This window comes from Chanodichthys erythropterus, chromosome 10, assembly GCF_024489055.1.
Source record: "Chanodichthys erythropterus isolate Z2021 chromosome 10, ASM2448905v1, whole genome shotgun sequence".
Classification (NCBI taxonomy): Eukaryota; Metazoa; Chordata; class Actinopteri; order Cypriniformes; family Xenocyprididae; genus Chanodichthys; species Chanodichthys erythropterus.
Genome location: NC_090230.1, coordinates 40169302 through 40191769, shown reverse-complemented (window position 1 = coordinate 40191769; position 22468 = coordinate 40169302). Strand labels below are relative to the sequence as shown.

At 38.0% G+C, this 22468-nt stretch overlaps 1 protein-coding gene across 3 annotated transcripts in view; it reads right to left on the bottom strand.

Moving 5' to 3' along the window:
- Nucleotides 1–22468, bottom strand: part of smg6 (SMG6 nonsense mediated mRNA decay factor) — a 33774-nt gene that overhangs the window by 4737 nt on the left and 6569 nt on the right. The window contains exons 2-19 of one of the 3 annotated variants that reach the window (XM_067397698.1): nt 20306–20420; nt 10797–12966; nt 10451–10643; nt 9596–9706; nt 9320–9426; nt 8263–8341; nt 7862–7972; nt 7570–7782; nt 6775–6836; nt 5472–5617; nt 5244–5360; nt 4969–5143; nt 4671–4887; nt 3549–3716; nt 3221–3388; nt 2948–3092; nt 2646–2863; nt 1467–1548 (exon numbers count right to left, since the gene is read on the bottom strand). In XM_067397698.1, the coding sequence (XP_067253799.1) occupies nt 1467–1548; nt 2646–2863; nt 2948–3092; nt 3221–3388; nt 3549–3716; nt 4671–4887; nt 4969–5143; nt 5244–5360; nt 5472–5617; nt 6775–6836; nt 7570–7782; nt 7862–7972; nt 8263–8341; nt 9320–9426; nt 9596–9706; nt 10451–10643; nt 10797–12796 (4312 nt within the window). In that variant the 5' untranslated portion in view covers nt 12797–12966; nt 20306–20420. Of the gene's footprint in view, nt 1–1466; nt 1549–2645; nt 2864–2947; nt 3093–3220; nt 3389–3548; nt 3717–4670; nt 4888–4968; nt 5144–5243; nt 5361–5471; nt 5618–6774; nt 6837–7569; nt 7783–7861; nt 7973–8262; nt 8342–9319; nt 9427–9595; nt 9707–10450; nt 10644–10796; nt 12967–14835; nt 15017–20305; nt 21621–22468 lie in introns of those variants that run through there. The other 2 variants (XM_067397699.1, XM_067397695.1) reach the window with 2 other exon arrangements.

The following is a 22468-nucleotide window of genomic DNA, read 5'->3' as shown; positions in this document are numbered from 1 at the left end:
AACCCAAAGTTCTCCTCGTATCCCCAGCCGAGAGCGAGGAGCAGGTTGGCGGAGGGATACAGAAACCTGTCGAAGTAACTATAGGCGAGTCGGCTCTCGTCTGTGTATATATTCCTCCTCTCGAGCTGATTAGAAAAACTGTTTGAATGTGTTTCTCCCAAACTTTGTTTATAAAACATAATTTGTCACTTGAAAACACAAACTCAGTGTTAACCAACAGGCAAGATATATGTTCTGCAGGAACAGACTTTCACTCTGGACACCTCTTACTGTCATTTTTTATCCTGTAAATAGGCTATAAGAAACGTCTTACATTTATTTTCAATTAGTTCTCCCTCTATAGTTACTACTACCATAAAATACTTGAATGACATGTTGACTTTTAAATCTATATTTAACTTTTTATTACATGAATATTTTTGCACTGAATATTAATTGTCTCCCTCTCTCCCGCATTCCGTCTGTCTGACGCGGGTGCGCGCGCCGGCGCTCATTCAGTAAAGTTTGAAGTTTAACGCAGACTGTCAGGACGAGCCTTTATGCAAAATGTAAATGCTCGCGTAAATTTGTAACATATACAGATAAGGATCATTTGATGCGACTGGCGGAAGTCTTCCGTGCATGGTGGGTGGAGCCAACTAATAGATAATGAGAATCGTTGTCAAAGATTTTCATTATCGATTTTATAGAACAGTTTTGCAGCCCTAATTTTTGTGTGTATTTGTCCATTCAAATGCAAAAAGACATGGAAGAGCACTATTCATGTAAGGATGAAACTATCATATTAAACATGAGGTCTATGTCAATAAATTTGTAAATATTCAGTATGAGGTGGCTTTCTTTGCACATGCCAGTTTGGAAACGGCATGCAAGTCTTCTTGAGCTTGGATGGTTTAAAATCACATTAAAATCACTTTTTTTGTGCGCGCACTTTGGATGCGTCATGTGTGCGGCACAGAAAACAGTATGCGGGTCTTCTTGAGCTTGAACGGTTTAAAGTCATATTAAAATGTACACAAAGGAATCAATAAGAATGTGCACGTCTTTTCAAAACAGTTCTAAAATGGAACCAGTTCACGATACCATCCCTATTAAGAAGCACCCAATATCTCATGCCCCGGTCATTATTTGTGTGGTGAAAAGCTGTGATACATTATCCCTTAAATATCCATCTTGTAGGATTGACATTTAAGGGATAGGAACTTACTAGGAACTGTTTTTCTTTGCAAAAGCTTTGTGTTTGATGAGCTAATAAAATATTTCAAATCAAATCAATATTTTGTGTCAAATTATTTACTTTTGTGGTAATTAGTCGTGATAATGTACATTCAGCTAATCGTAAAATGAATATGAAGTATGATGCTGTAAATGTCTAAATGGACAATCAATTTAAAGTAAATGCAGATGGACTGCAAAAGCGCATCCTGTGTGAATGGCCCCTAACAAGTTAAAGTAAGTGAACTCACTTTTCTCAGCAGGCATGAAGTCCTTGGCTTTGTCCTGACAGTAGTGTAGACAGCAGGACAGGATGACATCATCGTTGTTGCCCTGGGGAAAGAGAAACACAATGAGCAGGTGGATTTAAAATAGACTTTATAGTCCCATGTGCATTTATGAACTTTAAAATGAACCTCTAAAGGGTTCACACTAGAGTTGCAGGTTGACGTGAAAACATTTTACGAACTTGGCCACGCACCACGGAACCGTGTCTGAGTGTTATGTTCCCTGAAGACCACCGTTAGACTAATTCTGCAGTCTCTCCTTGTCTTGTGACTTATAATAGAGTGTTATAAAGACAGATATTTTTAAGACCATCTCTTAATCAAAATGAAACTTTCTCTAACTGGAAAAATAAAATAAAAAAGAGCTGATTTGAACTTAAAAGTAGCTATAGAGTTCAGTTCCGTGTTTGAATCAGTTTAAACTGTTTGCTTAAATTGATTCAAAACTCTAATTCAATGATTCACTTATGTCACTGCAGGACTAAACAAAAATTTAAAGTAAACATTACTATGTATTGTTATAGTGGTGCATATATACTAAAGTTCAAAAGTTTGGGATCGGTAGAATTTTTTAAATGCTTTTGAAACAAGTCTCTTCTGCTCAACCAGGCTGCATTTATTTCCTTGCTGAATAAAAATATTAATTTCTTTATATAAAAAAAAAACCTTACTGACCCCAAACTTTTGAAAGGTAGCATAAACTAAAAATAATTTAAAAATATTAATTTAGTGAGAAATAATGTGGAAATCAGCACTGAACATTTTGTAAATAGTTAATTTAAATAGCTATTAGTCAAAATGATACATTCCCTGACTATTATAAAATAATATAAATTAAATGCTATTTCAGAGCAAATACATAATCATATCGATTATCATCAAAGGACTAAAAATTGTTGATGTCCAGACCTATTTGCAATTGTTTGAAGGCGGTCTGGCCTAAGTTTGCAGAAGTGAACCACTACTGATGACACCTCACTTCAGCACTCAACTTGATGGCAAACTTACAGTGGTTCAGATGAAAATAAAACAATTGGAAAAGAGAGGAACTGAATGGAACTGAGGTTTGAACCTAGTGTGAAACAGCATAATCCTCTGTAGATTAGTCACCATCCTTTCACAAAGGGGAAGAAACACACAGACCTTTTGTCCAGAAGTGTCCTCACTGCGGAAGGCGATGGACTCCAGTGTGTTTCCTCTGCTGGTGAGCGCTCTGATGCAGGGATCTCTAGACTCGAAGGCTTTCTCCAGAAACATGACCGCTGCTTTGGCTCTCTCCTGCACCTGTCGGGCATGGGCGCCATTACTGATCCCCTCACGACTGTCCTGCCCTTTAGCCAGACCGTCCAACTCTGTGATCACTGTCACAAAGACACAGAGAAACATTAGAGAGAAAGGAAGAGTGAAACATTTGTGTGCATTTTACTTATCAAAGAGGATCTTACCGATGAGAGGCACAACAAGAATGTATGTCCCACAGGCCAGAAGCTTCCTCAGGCCCTCCAGATGATCTATAAAGCCGTTTGTGTCAGGGACCAGATAGAATGGCCTGACCTCAATCTCCAGCTGCCCACCCGTCTGCAGGACAGCCTGGAGGACAAAAACAGACACTTTGTCAACTCTAATTCATTAGTTGTATCTATTCTGGTGCAAGAAACACAGACTAACATTAGAAGAAGACAATGTGTATAGACAAAGATGGCGGCATCTTGAGATACCTGTATCTTGTCTCTGCGTTTCTGCTGCTGTGCTAGCTTGTGTGTAAGAGCGTGGCGCCGTGCCCTTAGCTCTCTGATATCATCCTCACTTCCGGTTCCTTCCATCTCTCCATCGATCTCCCCTTCAGATGCAGAGAGAGAGGATTCCTCTACAATGACATCATCCTCCTGAGAAAACAGTGTAATTAGCAGTGCTCTGCCCAGATAGTTAACCGCACACTCTGTTGGGTGGGTTACTGGAAAAAGACTGTCAACGTTTCGGGGAAAAGCGAATCAAAACAGATGAAAATCTCTTTCATACGTCCAGGAAATGAGAGGTTTGCTGTACCTGTTCTTGTGTTTTCATCTTGTTCTCGGCGCTTGCGCTGGGTGAAAGAGGTGATGCCATGGAAATGTACTTTCCTCCCTTAAAAGCCAGCAGCGGCTCTTCTTGTCCGCACAGAGCTTCCAGGAAGTACTTCAGAACCGTCACTCTCTTACAGTCAGCTGCTATAGCCTACGATACAGAAACAATCATTCAGATGGGAGATAACTACAGCTGCTAAAGTTAATTTATTCAATTAATTACGTTTAATATCATAAAACTAACAATGAATTTGACTAAAGTAATTAATTGAGTTCTGTGTGATTTCTTTGACTGATCAGAATAAGAACGGCAGAACAGGTGTGTCCACTCACATTTTTTAGTAAATTATGAAAAAAACAGTCTTAACAGCTTATTGATTTAATAAAACAAATCTTTTTATAAAAATCTTTGTATAGAATTAAATTACCATTGACCTTTTTTTCTCAAAACAAGAAAGAATACATTAACATGGAAAGGACTAAATAAAAAAATATTATATAAAAAAAGGCTCATTTTAGCAACTTGGAATTTAAAAAGTAAAATAATAATAATAACAGGCAAATTATAAATTAATAAAAATAAATTGCAATTATTTGAATCTACTGAGAGCACTGACTTTGATATTTTATCAACCCAGGAGGCAGTCAATTTTAGTAAATTGGAATTTAAAATAAATAAGTAGATAATTTATGTATTAAAATAATCTAGATTAGATTTTTAACTAAAATATAATAAATGTAATAAAAGTGTGATTCAAAAAAAGTGTGATAAAAATAAACAAAAAATGTAAAAAATAATACAATTAAATGGCAAATTATTGTATTCTTTTGACAGCCCTAAATTTGCTATATTGTACACCCAGCAGGAGATAATGGACTGAATAAATTACATAAAACTATAAAAAAATATAAATAATGAAAAAATGAAAAAGATAATTGTGTTTCAAATAGATAATTAATTTAATAAAGTAAATAAAAAACAAAAACAAAGAAAAAAAATTATTATTGTAATCTACTGAGTCCTAATGTTGATAAAAAATTAGGCATGCTTGGGTATCCAATGTGATGTAACATGTTAGTATGCATACACGTGTACATTACTGACCGCATCTGTTGCTTGGTCTATGTAGCATGCTTCCTGTGGGGCAGCGAGTAGCGGGACAAAACCAGAGAGCATTTTGTCCTCCTCCAACTGCAGGACTCTGAGCTCCTCGTCTCCTTCTCCATCTGCATCAGCTTTATACAGCAGAACCTCACCGTGATACACGCGTGAGAAAGAGTTGCACAGATCTGCAAGACACTGCCACACATCTGGACTCCCCCTATAAAAACACACAACCATATTACTCTAGCTCAGCTTCTAATCAACACAGTCCTGTGAACATAATGAGAGCAAGACTCACTGCATACTGCAGGGAGGAGGGTTCCACTTGTCTGGGTGTCCGAGCATCCAGTCGGACCAGACCTTCATGCTGGGCAGCAGCTCTCTGAGGTCGGGAGGGAAGGCGGACACCCGTACCATCCCCTCCTCATCATCCATCTCATCAAACTCCCCCAGTTCTTCTGCTGGGATAGGTTCTGGGGGAGGCAAATAACCTTTTTAAGCCCCACCAATAATGCCTAATGATGCTGTCTAAGTAGATAGCACACTAGCTTTTGAAAAACATCATCTACTCACCAGCAGGCGTCTCCTTCAGGAGTTCAGTGCAACGTTGGACAAGGAGACCAAACATGGCTAAACCTAGGGATATGGTCTGCTCCTCCAATACGGACCGAGTTTCACCCTGCCGTTCAGCTATGAGAAAGAAAGAGAGCAATTGAGCGGCATAGCAAAGTGAGAAGAAGGAAAGATTATTTTCAATGGACTGGAGAGGCTCTAAGGCCACTGCTAGTGTTGTATTTTTACCTCTTATCTGTGCGTTATGGATGGTGAACATGTTAATTGTGATGATCTGCAGCATGCGTGTGCTGCCAAGGGGGGAGGGGCTGTGCTGGAGGAGAGCCCGGAACTCCTGCAACACTCGACTGGCTACAGCAGGAAAACTCTCCATCCTGAGGACCAATCACAACACATTATGCAAATGAATACACCAGAATATTCAGATTTTACAGAAACAAAAATCAAAATGACTTTCTGTCGTAATTACCAGCATGTCAAACGTTCTATAGATATTTTATTTATTTATTATTTAACACCATATCAGCAGCAAAGGAAAAATGGAATATGGAAATATGGAAAAAATAATGAATAATTATGAAATAAAAATACTGACAATTTTCTTCCTTAAAAGTCTTCTTAAAAATGTCCATTAAAAAAAATTCTGAATAAATCGCCTAATATAATCGCTTAATATAATTTAAAGGGTTAGTTCACCCAAAAATTTAATTTCTGTCATTAATTACTCACCCTCATGCCGTTCCAAAACCGTAAGACCTTTATTCATCTTTGGAACAAAAAATTAAGATATTATTGATGAAATCTAAGAGTTTCTTTTATCTCCTATAGAAAGCAAAGAAATTACCACATTCAACATCCAGAAAGGTAGTAAAAATATAGTTAAAATAGTCAATGTGACTACAGTGTTTCAACATTAATGTTATGAAGCGATGAGAATACTTTTTTGTGCGCAAAAAAACAACAACTTTTCTCAACAATTTCCTCTCTACCCTGTCATTTTCAGTTTACGCTGAAGACACACTGCAGAGCTTCCATGTTCTATGTCAGAACGGCGACTCAGTTTCTTGTTGCTTCATAACATTACATATAACACTACTTCCCTTGAATATGGTCATTTCTATGCTTTCTATGGGAGATAAAAAACCTCTTGGATTTCATCAAAAATATCTCTATTTGTGTTCCGAAGATGAACAAATGTCTTGACTCTTGTGGGTTTGGAAGGACATGATGGTGAGTAATTAGTGACAGAAATTTCATTTTTGGGTGAACTAACCCCTTTAAGGCTGGACATTCTAATCAAATATGCTTTATAGTCAATGCTGTAGATACTGATGAACTTGTTCTGATCTCAAAAAGTTCTCTCAGAAACCGTTATTTATGATACATAATGTAGGTTCTCTTCTAAAATCAGCCCTCTGAACTCTTAATATGACTGGATTGAGATGACCTTCAGTGTCAAAGGTCAATTTAATAGCAAAACAACACTGTAAAAACTGCCATTTAGAATCAATCTGTCGATATTAAGACTTACCCAACTTTAGTGAAGAGCTTTCCATGAGTGTGTAGGAAACTCAAAATAAACCTCTTGTTGAGCTGTAAAGAAAAGGACAGAAATATGAGGAAATAGGTATTTTACCTTCAGCTAAAATGGTTGTAATTATAACAATTGTTCCCCCCCATAGCTCCATAAACCTAAAACGCTCTCATTTAATTAAATAAGTGTACTGGCAAAAGTAAACGGCTCAAAACAACCTGCTAACCCTTACAAAAGACCAATATTGGGGTGGAAAGAGATCAACTTTCTTTGAAAGTAAGTGTGCATTTAATAATGACGTGGGCAAATATCCAAGGTTACCGAAATGATGGCTGCCTCACGGCACAATGACGCCTTTTTCTGCCACTGATGGGTGAGTCAGCTTCTTCCTGTGCAACTCATAAACAACATGACATGACCTCTTTGGCTCTCCTAATGCACAATGGTGTTTGTACGCGTGTGTCTGCCTCTGTTTGTGCCTATTTTTTGAAACATTTGTGTGCCTAAGAGGAGTATTTCTTGCCTAAAGTGCAACAGGCTGCTAGTCTGAATCTTTCTTGATGGACCTTGTTTTCAAATAATATAAAAATTTTAACTATTTGTCAGCACATGTATTAGCAACGGTGGCATTTTATTTGGTCATTTCTCTGAAACGGACAGAGTGAAAGATCTGGGCAAGGACAGCAATCTAAACACTGTGACCCTATTTTAGAGTAAAATAACCTCAGACAGATTTTATTGTGATCAGAGCAACCCAGCACATATAACACTTATGTTTTCATAAGCACTTACATCACTGGCACTCAAAGTTCCCAGTTCTCCATCCTGCTCAGAGTCCTTTCCCGATTCACTGCCTTTTGGACGAGAAGTACCCGGATTCCCACTCTGACGTATCCAGATCTCCACACGGGAGGCGTCCTCGCCACGACGTCCACCTGCATGACTTCTGGAACCATGAGCACCTCCATCTGAATCCTGCTTTCGTCTATGTTCAATCTGGTCCGCCTAGGTTGGGAGAGATAAATATGACACTCAGAAACAAAAAAGTTTGATTCTATTGGAGCAGCGGTGTTAACATGCATACCTTGCGCTTGGCTTCCTCAAACAAACTCATCAGGCTCTCTTTGGCTGTGAGGATCGGGTTACTGGCGGCTAGACTACGCATGTAATAGTATACAGCATCCAGCTTTCGCTTCTAAAAGAGAGAAGGGAGGAGAAAGCACTAGTTTAACTTTCATGTTAACAATACTCATCATTTAAGCCAGTAACATACTACAAGCAAAATTGTTTAAAACTGACAAGCTTACAGCATTGATGTTTTGTCAGTCTGGGACTGATTAAACATGCAAATATTTTTATTTTATTTTTTTTAAATAAAAGTGCGAATACTTTTATATTCATTTATAAATTATATATCTTAATATTTTATATTAAAATGTTAGCATTTTTGTCTAAAAAAAAAAAGTGTTATGCTGGTGGTCTCACCGTGTACACTGCTAGAAGAGCCAGCTGGTTGTAGGGTCGTCCGTTTTTCGGAGCAATCTGCTGAGCTTTTAGATACCAACTGCACATGAGAAAACACAAAATGTCAACATTGAAATGTGAAAACGCAACAACACAACTTAACCGATGACTTCTAATGGGTAAATGAAGGGAAAAAAGAAAGAAATGAATGTCCATTTCTTCTCGTCCCAAACGTCTTCCATTAAAGGATTATGGAGGCCACTGTGCTCTTAGGAACCTTAAGTGCAGCAGAATTATTTTGTAACCTTGGCCAGATCTGTGCCTTGCCACAATTCTGTCTCTGAGCTCTTCAGGCAGTTCCTTTGACCTCATGATTCTCATTTGCTCTGACATGCACTGTGAGCTGTAAGGTCTTATATAGACAGGTGTGTGGCTTTCTTAATCAAGTCCAATCAGTATAATCAAACACAGCTGGACTCAAATGAAGGTGTAGAACCATCTCAAGGATGATCAGAAGAAATGGACAGCACCTGAGTTAAATATATGAGTGTCACAGCAAAGGGTCTGAATACTTAGGACCATGTGATATTTCAGTTTTTCTTTTTTAATAAATCTGCAAAAATGTCAACAATTCTGTGTTTCTCTGTCAATATGGGGTGCTGTGTGTACATTAATGAGGGGAAAAAATTAACTTAAATGATTTTAGCAAATGGCTGCAATATAACAAAGAGTGAAAAATTTAAGGGGGTCTGAATACTTTCCATACCCACTGTATATCAAAATACTAGGGATGCACCGATATGATTTTTTTGGGGGGCCGATACCGATTTTAACAAACAATTATTGGCCGATAACGATATTTGTCACTTCCTCTCTTATTTGAAATTTTGTCATCAAAATCGGTTTGTTATATCGGATTTTTTCCTCCTACAGCCGATAGTTGTAAATTGAGCAAAAATCGGCCGATAAATATCGGCGGCCGATACATCAGTGCATCCCTACAAAATACTGTACTATGAAATAAATACAGCTTTTGTTGTGGGTAACTTCATGTTTAATGTGGCCATGACAGACTTACCTGCGGGCCTTTCCATAGTTAGCAGAGTCACTAGCCTGTTCACGATATCGTGCAATATCACCCTGACAGATCATGCAGCGCTGGGCACTGATCAGAGCATACTTGACCTGCAACAAGGTAAAATAGATTCACAACTGTTGAATGTGTCTATTCAACAATAGTACAACAAACTATAAAGGGCATATAGCCTGTTATAGAAAACCCCTTAAGACAAGGAAACAACTGGGCCTATATTCCTAATTAATTCATAGTATTTGAGAAACACAAGGCGTGTACCGTCTTGCGAAGAGGTCTTGCTCGTATAGCCATGCAGTCCATATAGTCTTCCAGCTTGAACTGAAACACTGTCTGCAACTTCTGTAGAAGTGAATCAAAGAATACTGCCCCCTAGAGCAAAAAAAATAAAATAAACATTGCATCTTCACTTTCTATTACATATGGATTAGTGAATGAGATATAAAACAAAATAAAACTTTTTTCCCCCAACAAAGTAATTCACAATTTTACTACAAAAAGACCAGTGAAGATTTAATCACCCTCATATGTGAAGCTAAAGCACTTTTGTAAGTCGCTCTGGATAAGAACTTCTGCTAAATGCTTTGATATGGTTGATATGATTTTTTTCCAAAAAGTCTCTCATGCTCACCAAGGCTGCATTTATTGTATTTGATCAAAACAGCAATACTGAAATATTATTACAATTTAAAATAACCATTTTCTATTTTAAAATGTAATTTATTTCTGTGATGCAAAGCTGAATTTACAGCATTATTACTCCAGTCTTCAGTGTCACATGATTCTTCAGAAATCATTCTAATATGTTGATTTGCTGCTCAACAAACATTTCTTATTATCATTAATGTGGAAAACATTTGTGCTGCTTAATATTAACAGTGAATTCTTTTTTCAGAATTATTTGATGAATAGAAAGTTTTTAGTAGAAAACATTTAGTTGAACTAGAATTATAATTTTTTAAACATTATAAATGTCTTTACTGTCACTTTCGATCAATTTAATGCATCCTTGCTAAATAAAAGAAAAAAAATTCAAACTTTTCAATGGTAGTGATATCAGGGGGAAAAAATAACAAATTAGACAATGACAAGGACTTTGACTTTGTGCATATCTACCTCTTCCAGAATGTTCATCAGCATGGTTTTGATCTGTGGGGCTGTGTCTGAGGTTTGGTCTTTCAGTAGCTGCCTAAACCTCTCTATCACCTGGTAAAACACATTTTTCCACAGGGCCTGATCTAGGTTTTGAGAGTCGGAGAACTCGATGTCTGTCAAAATCACCCGCTCGTATAACGTCAGGAGTTCAGCCCTGGATAAACATCAGAAAAAATTGAAACTAGTTAAAGGAAAAATTCAACCGGTTGTAATAATGTCCATTATGAGACAATGACATAAAACTTGTAATTGTAGAACAACAAATCCTGTGTTTTTCAATTTAAAATGTACAACTTTCAATACACACCTGAGCTGGGCCATTCTCTCCAGTCCTTCTGGGCTCAGTCGTTCCCGGGACAGCAGGTTACTGAGTTGGAGTTCCTGACTGTCAGCCAGCCGAAGCAACTTTCCCAGCTCTCCTCTGGTCTGCACCTCTGCCTCTTCTGGAGTGAGACTAGATCCTGCTGGAGAGGGATAACCTGGCCCACCTTGCCCATAGGGTCCATAATAAGGTGGCATAGCAGAGGTGGGATAGATCCCATTAGAGCCAGGAATTTGGTAGGGAATGTGATATGGGAAAGGATAGCGTGGCGGGGTGTTCGGTGAATTGGCCGGTAACGGATAACAGTAGGGGTTGTCAGAATTCTGGAATTTGTAGTAAGCCATCGCAGCAGCTTGCTGGTTTGGAGAATACTCCCCCTGGCGGACAGGAGGACTTCCTGCAGTCTCGTCATCAGTATCCAGGAAGTGCAGCGGCCCGCATCCACCCTGCTGCAAGTACAAAGCCTGCTGGAGAGATGCATGCTGGGATTGCTGGCTTGAGACCAGCGCTGGTTTCTTATCCGGGTTATTCGGGTCCCAAAGTCGTCTTGTCCCTCCTCCACGGCCACCTCTTCCTCGGCCCAGACCCATTCCTCCTCTCATTCCTCCATGCTGAGGCCCAGGCTCAGGGGTTAAAGTTAGATCCGTGTGGGCAGGAAGCACTAGGATGCCCCTCCCACGACCTCTAGGATTTTTTCGGCTCGCTTGTTCTTCACTTGAATGCTTGTCCAAAGAAACTCTCAAAATTCCTCCTCGACCACAAGGAGCAGGCGCTCTTTGGCCTCTTCCGCCGACTTCGGGACCCCTGTGGGTGCTCTTGGCTTCATCAGCAACACGGCCTCTTCTATCTTCTCGCTCCCATGCCTCATTTTCCTCCAACGAATCTGTGGAGGACAAGGTCCGGGCTGTCCGTCTCCTCGGGCGGGACTGGCTCCCTCGAACAAACTCCCTCTGTCCGATGGTCCTCTCCGCAGTGCGTGCCGACAACTGCGGACCCTCTCCTCTAAGTCTCTCCGCTTCAGCCAGACCGTCCATACTAGTCCCGCTACTGGCCGAACTCGTGCTGTATGTGCGGTTTCGAGGTCGTCGGATGTCTGATTGAGAGTACCGCTTTGAGGATGAGTTGACTCGGTTTGAATCGGTTCTCTCAAATGGTTTCCCTCTCTCTTTCGGCCTGTTCCCGGGTTGTTTTTCATGGTTCATGTTCTGGTTATGGCTCACTTCCTTTGCGCCAACATTTCTCTGCCTTTTTCCTTCAGGTTGGGCTGCCTCTGAACCTTTCATTCCTCCCTCCCCTTCCTCTTTCTTGACGAAGACCTGGTTGTTACCTTTCTCCCTTCCTGCTTTGGATTTTCCATTACCCCTCTCCTTTTTTTTGTCTTCTCCGATCCCTCCATTCCCTTCGCCTGCTTGGGTTCTTCGTCCTTCCCCACTAGATTTTCTCCGGTTTGTACCGTCCTGCCCACCTCCATCTCTACCTTCCTCAGGCTCTAGTTGGAGTTTACTGATGTTACCAATGATATTCTCGACATTATTCTCATTTTTGTTTGCAGAGGGCGAGTCTGCACTTCCTTTGGACTCTTGCTTTTTCCTGCCATCTTTCCCTCGCCTGTTTCTACGTTTTTCCTCTTTCTCACTCTTATTAAGTGATTCAGCAGATTTACCACCCACTTCTTCCTCTCTTCTGCGATCCCCATCTAATTCTTTGCTCGCCCCAGTCTCTTTGTTTCCTTGAGTCCTTCGCCCCCCTGGCTGATATATCTCACGGTCTGGCTTTCGCATCTTTCGTGACTGCTTCGGGGACCTTGGTGTACCAGTACCTTCAATGTTTTTAACAGCGTTTCCATCCACATGTTGGTGGTTCTTGCTGCCAACATGTCCTTTAGTGTTGTGATTCGTTTCAGGCTGACCGTCATTTGGAAAGTCTCCACTATCTATACCAGGGATGTGAGAGCATCCAGGACTGTTAGGTGAGCCGTCAGGCATTTTGCCGTCATTACCAAAACCACAATCTTCCGGTGGGTGCACAGGGTCTGAGCCGACTTCTTCTGCGCTGTCCTTATGTCTGCGTGGATGGCCAGAACCAGGTTTGTACCACTGCAGGTCTGGACGTTTACTGTCTCGTTGCCGTTGCTTTTTACCCTCTTCTCTCAATTCTGAGAAAAAGATGACAAAAACAGAAATAAAAATATTTTATTGGCTAAAAAGTACATTATAGTTCACCCAAAAATAAAAATTTTGTCAGTAACTACTCACCCTCATGTCGCTCCAAACCTGTAAGACTTACATTCATCTTCAAAACACAAATAAAGTTCTTTTTGATGAAATCTGAGAGATTTCTGTCCTTCCATAGACAGCAACACAACTCACACTTTGACGCTTCAAAAAGTTCATAAAGAGATTGTTAAACTAATCTATATGAATTGAGCGGCTTAGTCCAAATTTTATGAAAAGACTCGATTGCTTTATATGATGAACAGAATTTAGGCTTTTATTCACATCAACTTTGATCAGCGAACATAAACAGAACCTCAACTAAAACTGCTAGGTATGTGAGAACAAACCTCTTGCAGAAGCTGAAACGTGTTGCGTAACACGTCAAGTAAACATGCTTGAGCTTCGGTATACCACAACTGATGTGTGAGCTGATAAATGTTTATATGTGAATAAAAGCCTAAACTGAATGCGTTCACCATATAAAGTGATCGTGTCTCTTCAGAAAATTCAGACTAAACTGCTCAATTCAAACGGATTAGTTTTACGGTCTCTTTATGAAGTGTCAAAGTTTCAGTTGTGTAGCTGTCTATGGAGGGACAGAAATCTCTCAGATTTCGTCAAAAAGACCTTCATTTGTGTTCCAAAGATGAACGAAAGTCTTATGAGTTTGGAACGAGATGAGGGAGAGTAATTAATTTTTTTTGGCAAACTAATACTTCAAAGCAGTGGTTCTCAGCCCTTTTGATTCCAAAGCCACCCATTGTTTATAACAATTTCCGAAGGCCCCGTGACTTTCCAGTTTTTCATGATTTACTGGATAAGAATTAAGGTTACCGTTTTTTAAAATTAAAAATATATATTTTTTCTCAATTTCTAAATTGAGATAAAATATTTTAGAGCTTGGATTAACTAAAAAAAAATAAAAAATCATTAAAAAAACGCTGAAGGTGAAATGAGATTTTATTAATTTGCATTACTTTTCCAGGACTATAAATTCATTCTATAAATTCAACTCATATGGTAGAGATCTTAGTCCTTCAAATAAAAAACAAAACATTAAAAATTATCTTGATACTTAGTTGTTTTGACTCATTTTAAATCATTTTAAGTCATCTCAAGCCCCCTAGTGGGTCGCCTGGTTGAGAACCACTGCATTAGGGATATGTTGTCACAAATTTTAATTATTTAGCCACTATTTAGGAAATGTGTGATTGCTTATACTAATTCATAGGAGATAAAAATAGATAACAACATATAATGCTATTGATGATCAACAAAATCAAGTCCAAATTTCTGTTGCTATGGCATCTGAGGAAAATAACCTGTTGCACATGCACTGTAAAATGCTTACCAATACGTTCACTATACGTTTACTACACATAGCTAGACAGCAATAATCAGATTATAAAGTTAAAGAGTTGGGGTTGGATAGCAGCTTAGTTACGAACTCTCCACTTTAAATAAATATCTAATTTAAGAAGTTGCCGCCTTCAGTAGCCAGTATAATAGTTAGCACAACACTTTATACAAACGAACATGCTTATTACTTATTTGGGTGGTTTATGCTAAGCGACACAGCAGGGTCTGATCTTTATTATTTTGCAGGAAAAACCGGCAAAATATGTTGATTTGTTTTCTTTTTCAAAACAAGCGCCGTTCAACCCACATGAGCGGCGAATGTTGTTGACTGTTATGCTAGCTTGCTATTAGCAAACTGAGCCCTAAGTTTGACGTGCAATGTCAAAATAGGGTTTGTCTTCCACTACTCCCTTTCTTACAGTGTTATAAACATTTAAAGAGCCCCTGACCTTTTATACTGTCGCTGTGTGTTGTGAAATTCGACGCTTCTGCTCGTAGCTCCGCGGCTGAAATGCGTACTCTATCCAGCTCGTCCGCCATTTTCGTCAGAACCAAACACAAACACAAACACACGGCGACTCGGTAAGACCAAAAAGCCATGAAACCAAAACGCGTTTAAAAAAGACCATCCAGTCATAATGCGGACTGGTTTGCTTTGACTACACAAGAATAATAAAAAGACGAATATTAACATAAAATAACGAATGAAAAAAAAAAGCAGCTTATATATCAGGTTTTTCTGATAAATTGAAATCCTCAAATAAACTAAACAATCTCCTTCCACTTTTAATTTTTGTAAAATTTAAAGATTTACAGTAATTGTAGAATTATTTTTTGAAAAACAGAAAACAATAGCTTTCTTTTAAGAAATTTACATTTATGAATATAAAATCTCCCTAAAATAAAACCGTAGTGTGTTCATCAGCTATTATTATGTAATTATAGCTATTATATAATAATATAATAATGAGTAACACTTATCAAATGTTACTTTTAATAATAATTAATATTAATAATCTGTGTTAGGGAAAGTTACTTTTAAAAGTAATGCATTAGGCCTACACTGTTGCGTTCCTCCATAAAAAAGTAATTGCACTACTTACTTTTAATGGAAAGTGCATTAACATTACTTTCACATTAATTTTTCTCATCTGGGCTAGCCTGGGCTTGCTTGTTTGTATTTTTAATAACAAAAAAGTTATTATATTTTTGACAAATGTAAAGGCCCTTTCACACCATAAATGAAATGAATAAGCCTCAGGCTGAAGGAAATGCAAATTCACACCTGTACAGTAGAGGGCGCAACTCGGATAAGAAAGTTCAGCACTCTTCAACAAAAAACAAAACAAAACATAAAAACAAAAATTGACAGGAGAGCTGTCAGTCAATACATGGAAAAAAAATCTAAAAATTTGCGTTACTTATTTGAAAAAGTAACTCATATATTTTGTTGTAAATTTACAAGTAATGCATTACTTTACTAGTTACTTTGAAAAGGTAATCTGATTATGAAACTTGCATTACTTGTAATGCGTTACCCCCAACACTGTTAATAATCAATAACAAACATAACTTGACAAATCGAATAGGCTTACTTAATTATGTGCTATTAATTAATATAGGCCTACATTAAATGAAAATGATAGTAATATTTTCACATTAGAAAAAATATTGTGTATTTATGTGTCTGTGTATATGCATATTAACATTTGGGTCTCAATATCTGAGAGCACTAGTAAAAATTAATAATTTTTTTCTTACAAATTCTAAGATGCATTAACAGCTAAAAATTGCTCTCCACTTGACTTTAATTAGCCTGCTATCTCTCTCTCTCTCTCTCTCTCTCTCTCTCTCTCTCTCTCTCTCTCTCTCTCTCTCTCTCTCTCACACTGAGAGACCTTACAGTATAAGCATTACTTTTGCTCAAGTTAATTACATGATCTGCCAGGATATGGCACATTATTTTGAGTATCTGAGGAAAAATCCAAGTTCAAACTAACGTCACACTCCTCTTTGGATTTTAATTTTTAAGATTTTTTTCCACTTGAAAGAGACTTAAAACAATTATAGCTACATCATAAATCATTTTACAAAAAGTGAGTTTGACACCCATCACAAACAGCAATAATTTGGTTATTACAGCTATCAAGTCCTGATGGCAAATTATTGAAATTAATGAAATCTCTCCCTGTCAGCCATCACCCACTACATCTCTCTCTCTTTCTCTCTCTCAAGGGATGACAGGGTTCAGTGAGAACAGAGAGGTGGGTACTATGAGTCATCCTTGTGAGTCATGTGCTTTGTGGTTGTGTGTTCATATGTGTGTATGTGTGTGCAAATGGAGAAAAGTAAGGAGATTTCATGGCAATTAAAGAGCGAAAGAGAAAAAAAATATCACAGAACAAGAAAAATTCTAAATTAATAGGACATACAGCTCTGTTGCATACGAAATAAGCTGTTTTGTGTGCATCAACGTATGGTATTTTTGGGAAATGTTAAGCGCAGTTCCTCGGAATGGCCACAGGTGTCAGTGTTGTTGCATTTTCAAGAGCAACCTCAAGGACGTTCATTAGAAATTTCTCTGCATAGTTTTTTTTTTTTATTTTATTTCTCTTCGGCTTGACTAGAATCTGCAGATGTTTTATTGCAGATATGAAACCTCTAAATGTTTTTTTTTTTTTTTTTTTTTTTTTTAAGTAAAAAACCTTGCATGGGAGAGGTTCGAAAGTAAAAAAAAAAAAACTTGTTGAGACAGAGAGAGAGAGAGCGAAAGTGGCTGAACAACTTGTTCATGAGGTCAGTTTTTAATCACTTTGGTCATCCTACTCCTTTGTGACAATCACATGACAATTCTGCATTGCCTGCATGCATCACTAATACAAGCATTAATTAGTTTATTGAAAATTAAATTGGACTTTTCTGTGAGTCAAGTTGGAGGGAAAAACAGCATCAAGAGAATGAAAAATGCACAAAGAGAATGGAAGAGAGAGAGAGAGAGAGAGAGAGAGAGAGAGAGAGAGAGAGAGAGAGAGAGAGAGAGAGAGAGAAAGTGAGAAAACGTGGAAGGACACAGGAGAGTCAGCCAGCTCACACTGATGTTGGAGTAAACATCTCCATTTCCCTAGCAACATGGATTCAGCCAGGCATTTAAAGGGACAGGAGCCTATTCACCTTTTGTCTGAATTCCTTATTTATGGAAGCGCTTCCTGTCAACTCCACAGGGTGTATCACACGTACATCACCCAGATTTCAATTAAAGGTGTGTATTTTCATCTGGAAGAAAGGTTTACTCGTGTGCAATATGCCTCTAAAACATTCCAAGTTGGGCATGTGGATTTTTTTTTTTAAATTTTCTAATTAAAGTCAGTAACATTAAAGCTATTGCATAGAATGCTATATTGCACTCAGAATCACATTTGTGTGTGTGTGTAAGTACTGTGATGGTACTTTGTTATATACTTTGGTGCAGAACGATTGCCATATTCATCTACCATTTGCAGATTACTGGAACGAATACCAATTCATTAACATGTGGTTAAAAATTTTTTATTACCATGCTAAAGAAATATTATATTACAATGGTACCATGCCCACTTTTAATATTTTTATTCAATTTATTTTATATAAAAAATATGAATATATCTCAATATATTTTAATTTTATACCATCTTATGCACTAATATAGTGCATATGAACTGAGATGAATTGAAAAGGAACATTGGCAACTGCCACTGATGTTTCATTGCTGCACTATGCTGCAGGTAAAGTAATACTGAGGGACAGAGGCGAGGGAGGAGGGGGGAGACGAGGAGATATCGAGGCGGGAGGAGGGAGAGAGAGCAGAGAAAAGACTCGGAATACAGATGAGCAGAGCGGAGGTGGGAAAGGCAGGGAGTTTTCTGCAGGTGAATTCACAACACCAGGGGGTTTTTCCTGCCCCCACATTTATCCATCCCTCTCTCTCTTTCTCTCTCTCTCTCACACACACTCCTGTTTTCTCCCCCGCTCTCCCTTGGGATGTAAACGGGAGGTGGGTGATCGGCTGAACTTTTTAAAAGTAATGAGAGAAGAGGTGGATGATGGTGAAAGGAGGGATGAAGTGGTCCAGGTGACACATGGAGAAAGAGACAGTGATTAATATGAGAGAATTAAATGAAGAGGTGGAGAAGGTGCAGAAAGAACAATGAGCAATGCAGAGATAATGCAGTGAGAAGAACCAGGAGGGAAGAACAAAATGAGGCATAGGGGTTGGAAAAACACATCGTTTGAGACCGAGAGGGTATAGAACCTGTGACGTGTGTATCCCAATAACCTCAAGCCTCTGAAAGCTTTTTAATGTTTAATTCACATTAACAGCTCTAGGGAGGAAGAAGAACATACGAGGAGAGAGATAGAGAGAGAGAGAGAGAGAGAGAGAGAGAGAAATGCTGGACTTCCCATGAAGCAAAGGACTGAGGAAGTGTGTTTAATTTACAAAGTCCTCAAATATGTACCAAATGAGGAGGAAACATGACGTAAATATGACATAAATGAATTCAGTTCTAGGTTAAGACATCAATTATTCAAATGATATATATAGTGGGGAGATCTAATTTTCACTAATTTAAAATATAATTATATTATTTTACACACACACACACTCTCTTGCGCGCACACACACAGGTTAATTTCCAGGTTTAGATTTTTAAGGTAAACACTGAGTTTTGAAACCCATGCACAGTACTGTTAATATAGCATACTGCCACAATGTTTCACAAAGATATTGTGAAAATAATGTACATAGTGATTATATTATGTGCACTAAAAATCAGGCATACAGAAAACTTTAAAATAGTAGCCTAATAGAGTACCTCAGAGGTTACATGTTTTTCTATGCAAAACCCAGAAGCGAGTGAGCATTTTAGGACTTCCGGTTCCATCGCCCTAAAGTCTATGGGTTTTTTGAATGGGTTTTTGCTAAATTGCTTGAAATAAGGTCTGTGGTTAACAAAGTCTCTAAATATTTTCACGTTTTGATCTATGACATAAAACACACCAGTCATAATCCACTTGTGATTTCTGTATACCTTTATTCTGTCTTAAAATCGGCGGTTGCTAACAAGTTGCTAACAAGCAGGGACTTTAGATGTCATCATGACAAACGGGACATTTGGACAGCATTTCTCATAAAAAAGTGGATAAGTATTCATATGCAGCGCAGATCATAATCAGCGAGCATGTTTTTAAATAAAGTTTGAGGAAGCTTGGTGGTGGTGACGTTGATCCATGACCACAGTGTGCTGTAGTCCATTTACAGCCTATGTTAGCTTTTTATATCTTACGACTTTATTTAGGCTTCAAAATTTATTAATGTTGTGTAAAGATAATCTTGATAGACAAAACGTGTGTCATAACTCTTTGTTAAACAGAGAGCTTATTTTTTGTCTATGGGGAAAATGCAAAGGCTTTCAATCGAGGGAACCCGTGCGCTGCTAACTTTTGCCTCTTTGTCGCCATCTCTGTTTAAATCCTGCAATTGCAGTTATATGCGGAATTATTATCGCTACGTGGGTTGTGCATCAGCCCGACTCCGTGCGGATGAATCTAATGTTTGGTGTCAGTCACCACATTGGTGTGGATACTGTACTTCAGAATCACAGATTCTACGCTTTGAAAGTATGACCACAATAAAACCTTTCAGCGTAAAATATCATATGAACAAGTAACATGTCTGCCACTTTTGTTCTGACCAACTGAGGAGAAAAGCATTAGGCCTACAATAAATCGCGCTGCCAATGATGATTAAATCTAACGATTGCTTAGCTCGGATCACGCCATGCAAACCATGCAAAATTTTATTACTGTTATACTTTGTTATAAATGGTTAATGTTAACAACATCAGCACTGCGTGATGTGTATTTAGTGTGTATATGCATTACCTGTAGATTTAAATTTCTGTATCCACTCCACAGCCCAAAGTCTTTCGCTTTTTGACTACGGCTGAATCTCCAGTTGTCACTGATGATTGTCATTTAGAACTTTCTGGATTACAATCTGCCATCAAAATGATAAGTTTAATTATTTCAGCTGCTGTGAGAAAAGGCTTTAAATGATCCACTACCAGCAACATCCTCACATGATATAGCTACTAGCTGGGACTCCTTCCTTTCTGTTTACAGACGTGACGTAATGATGTAAAGACAAACGGTTGCATGCTCGAATTTCCCGTGGAAACCCATCAGTATAATCTTATTATAAAACATTATTACAAGCTTACTGTTATGAATCGAACTAAAGTAAGAAGATAGTTTTGAACACTAGCTGGTTTTGTACTTGCTCAAAAATTAATTTTGGATCATTTTCAACCAAAAAAAAGTTACGGATTGCAGCTTTAACAAATTATGAAGTAAAATATCTAGCTTCCGTCAGACTGGTTTCCGTATTCAGTTTACGGAAAAAACGGAACCGGTGTCATGCCAGTTAAGCTTTTTCCGTAAGTTTAATAGGGAAGGCGTAGGGCGTAGCGTAAGCGTTTTGAACTCCAAGGGGCAGTTTTCCAGACAGAGATTAAGCTAGTCCTAGAATAAAATGGCCCTTTAAACCAGATTAACAGAAATCTGCTTTCTCTGTCATGGTTTAAAATAGTCCTAGACTTAGTCTAGTCCAGAGTTTAATAAGATGATTTCCTGAAGGAAGACTAGAGCTACTTCAGGACTAAATTGAAGCTTAAATTAAACCTACCAGGAGGCAGGTTTAACTTCAGATTAACGTTGTGTTTCAAAGAAGACTCATGTATTACTTGGAAATATATCGATATACACTATGTATGTATGTATGTATGTATATATATATTATTATTATTATTTTTTTGGTGCTGTTCAATTTATTTTGATTTAACACCATTGTTTCTGGTTCAAATGTGATTGCTTCAAGTTAAATGGACTGATTGATGTTTACTAGAACTCACTTGATGTTTTCATTTTGAAAAAAACATGTTTCAGTCATGTGACCCAATCAAACAGGACTTTCACTTCCCATCATGCTTTACACCAGGCTGAAGTGGGAGACTAAATGTTGAAAAAGTGTTATTATATGCACTTTTTAGAAAGATGAGAATATGGAGAGACTTCTTAATGTTTAATTTTCTATTATGTAAAAGTTTTTGTTATGTTAATGTTTTTTGGAGATTACCATTGTGGTGAATTGTAGAGCTTGTGCTTGGGTTGAGGACCTGCTAACAAAAATCGCCATTTTTTATATAAAGAAGCAATCATGTTGATTGTGCTTTGGATCAAACCAGTATCATTTCTAGACTGCCAACACTGATCATCACATGTGTAAATAGTTATATTTAGTTTGTTGTTATGTAAAGACAAAACAAAAGCATTAATCATATTATTATTTATAAAGAATTAATCTATTTAAAAGAAATTCATTACAAACAGATTTCCAGGCATTTCTCTTTTTTTTCTGGATTGAGGCCTATCCTGGCTTAATTTAAACCCTGTCTGGGAAACCGCCACCAAGAGTTTTACACTTTCTTCGTAACTTGAATGCGGTCTGGCGAAAGCTAGATATTTTACTTCATAACTTGTTAAATATGGATTTTTTTTAAAAACAAATTCATCACTTCGCTTCAGAAGGCCTTTATTAAGCCCCCTGGAGCCATGTAAAATATGTTTATGATGGATGGATGTGGATGGAGACTTTCTTCAGCTCATTGTTGATTCTGCTCACTGCCATTATAAAGCTTGGATGCGTCAGGGTATTTGCTAATATTTCTCAGATTATGTTCATCAGAAATGTGTTTTTACAGAAATCTCTTTTTAAGGACTACAAAAAATGGCTGGTAGGGACTACAATGAGCTTCTTTCCAGGTTGGTGACATCACAAACCCCAACATTTACATAAACCCTGCCCCCAGGAACACGCAACAAAGGGGGTGAGGCCATTTTGGGCTGGTTTATGAGAAGAGGAAGAGTTGTTGTAGAAGAGTGTTGTTACCATGCCGTCATTTTACGCCGGACTGCTTCACAAACAAGTAAATTCAACACTGGATTTGGACAAAAGATTAACATGACAGCACATGCCAATCAATGAGT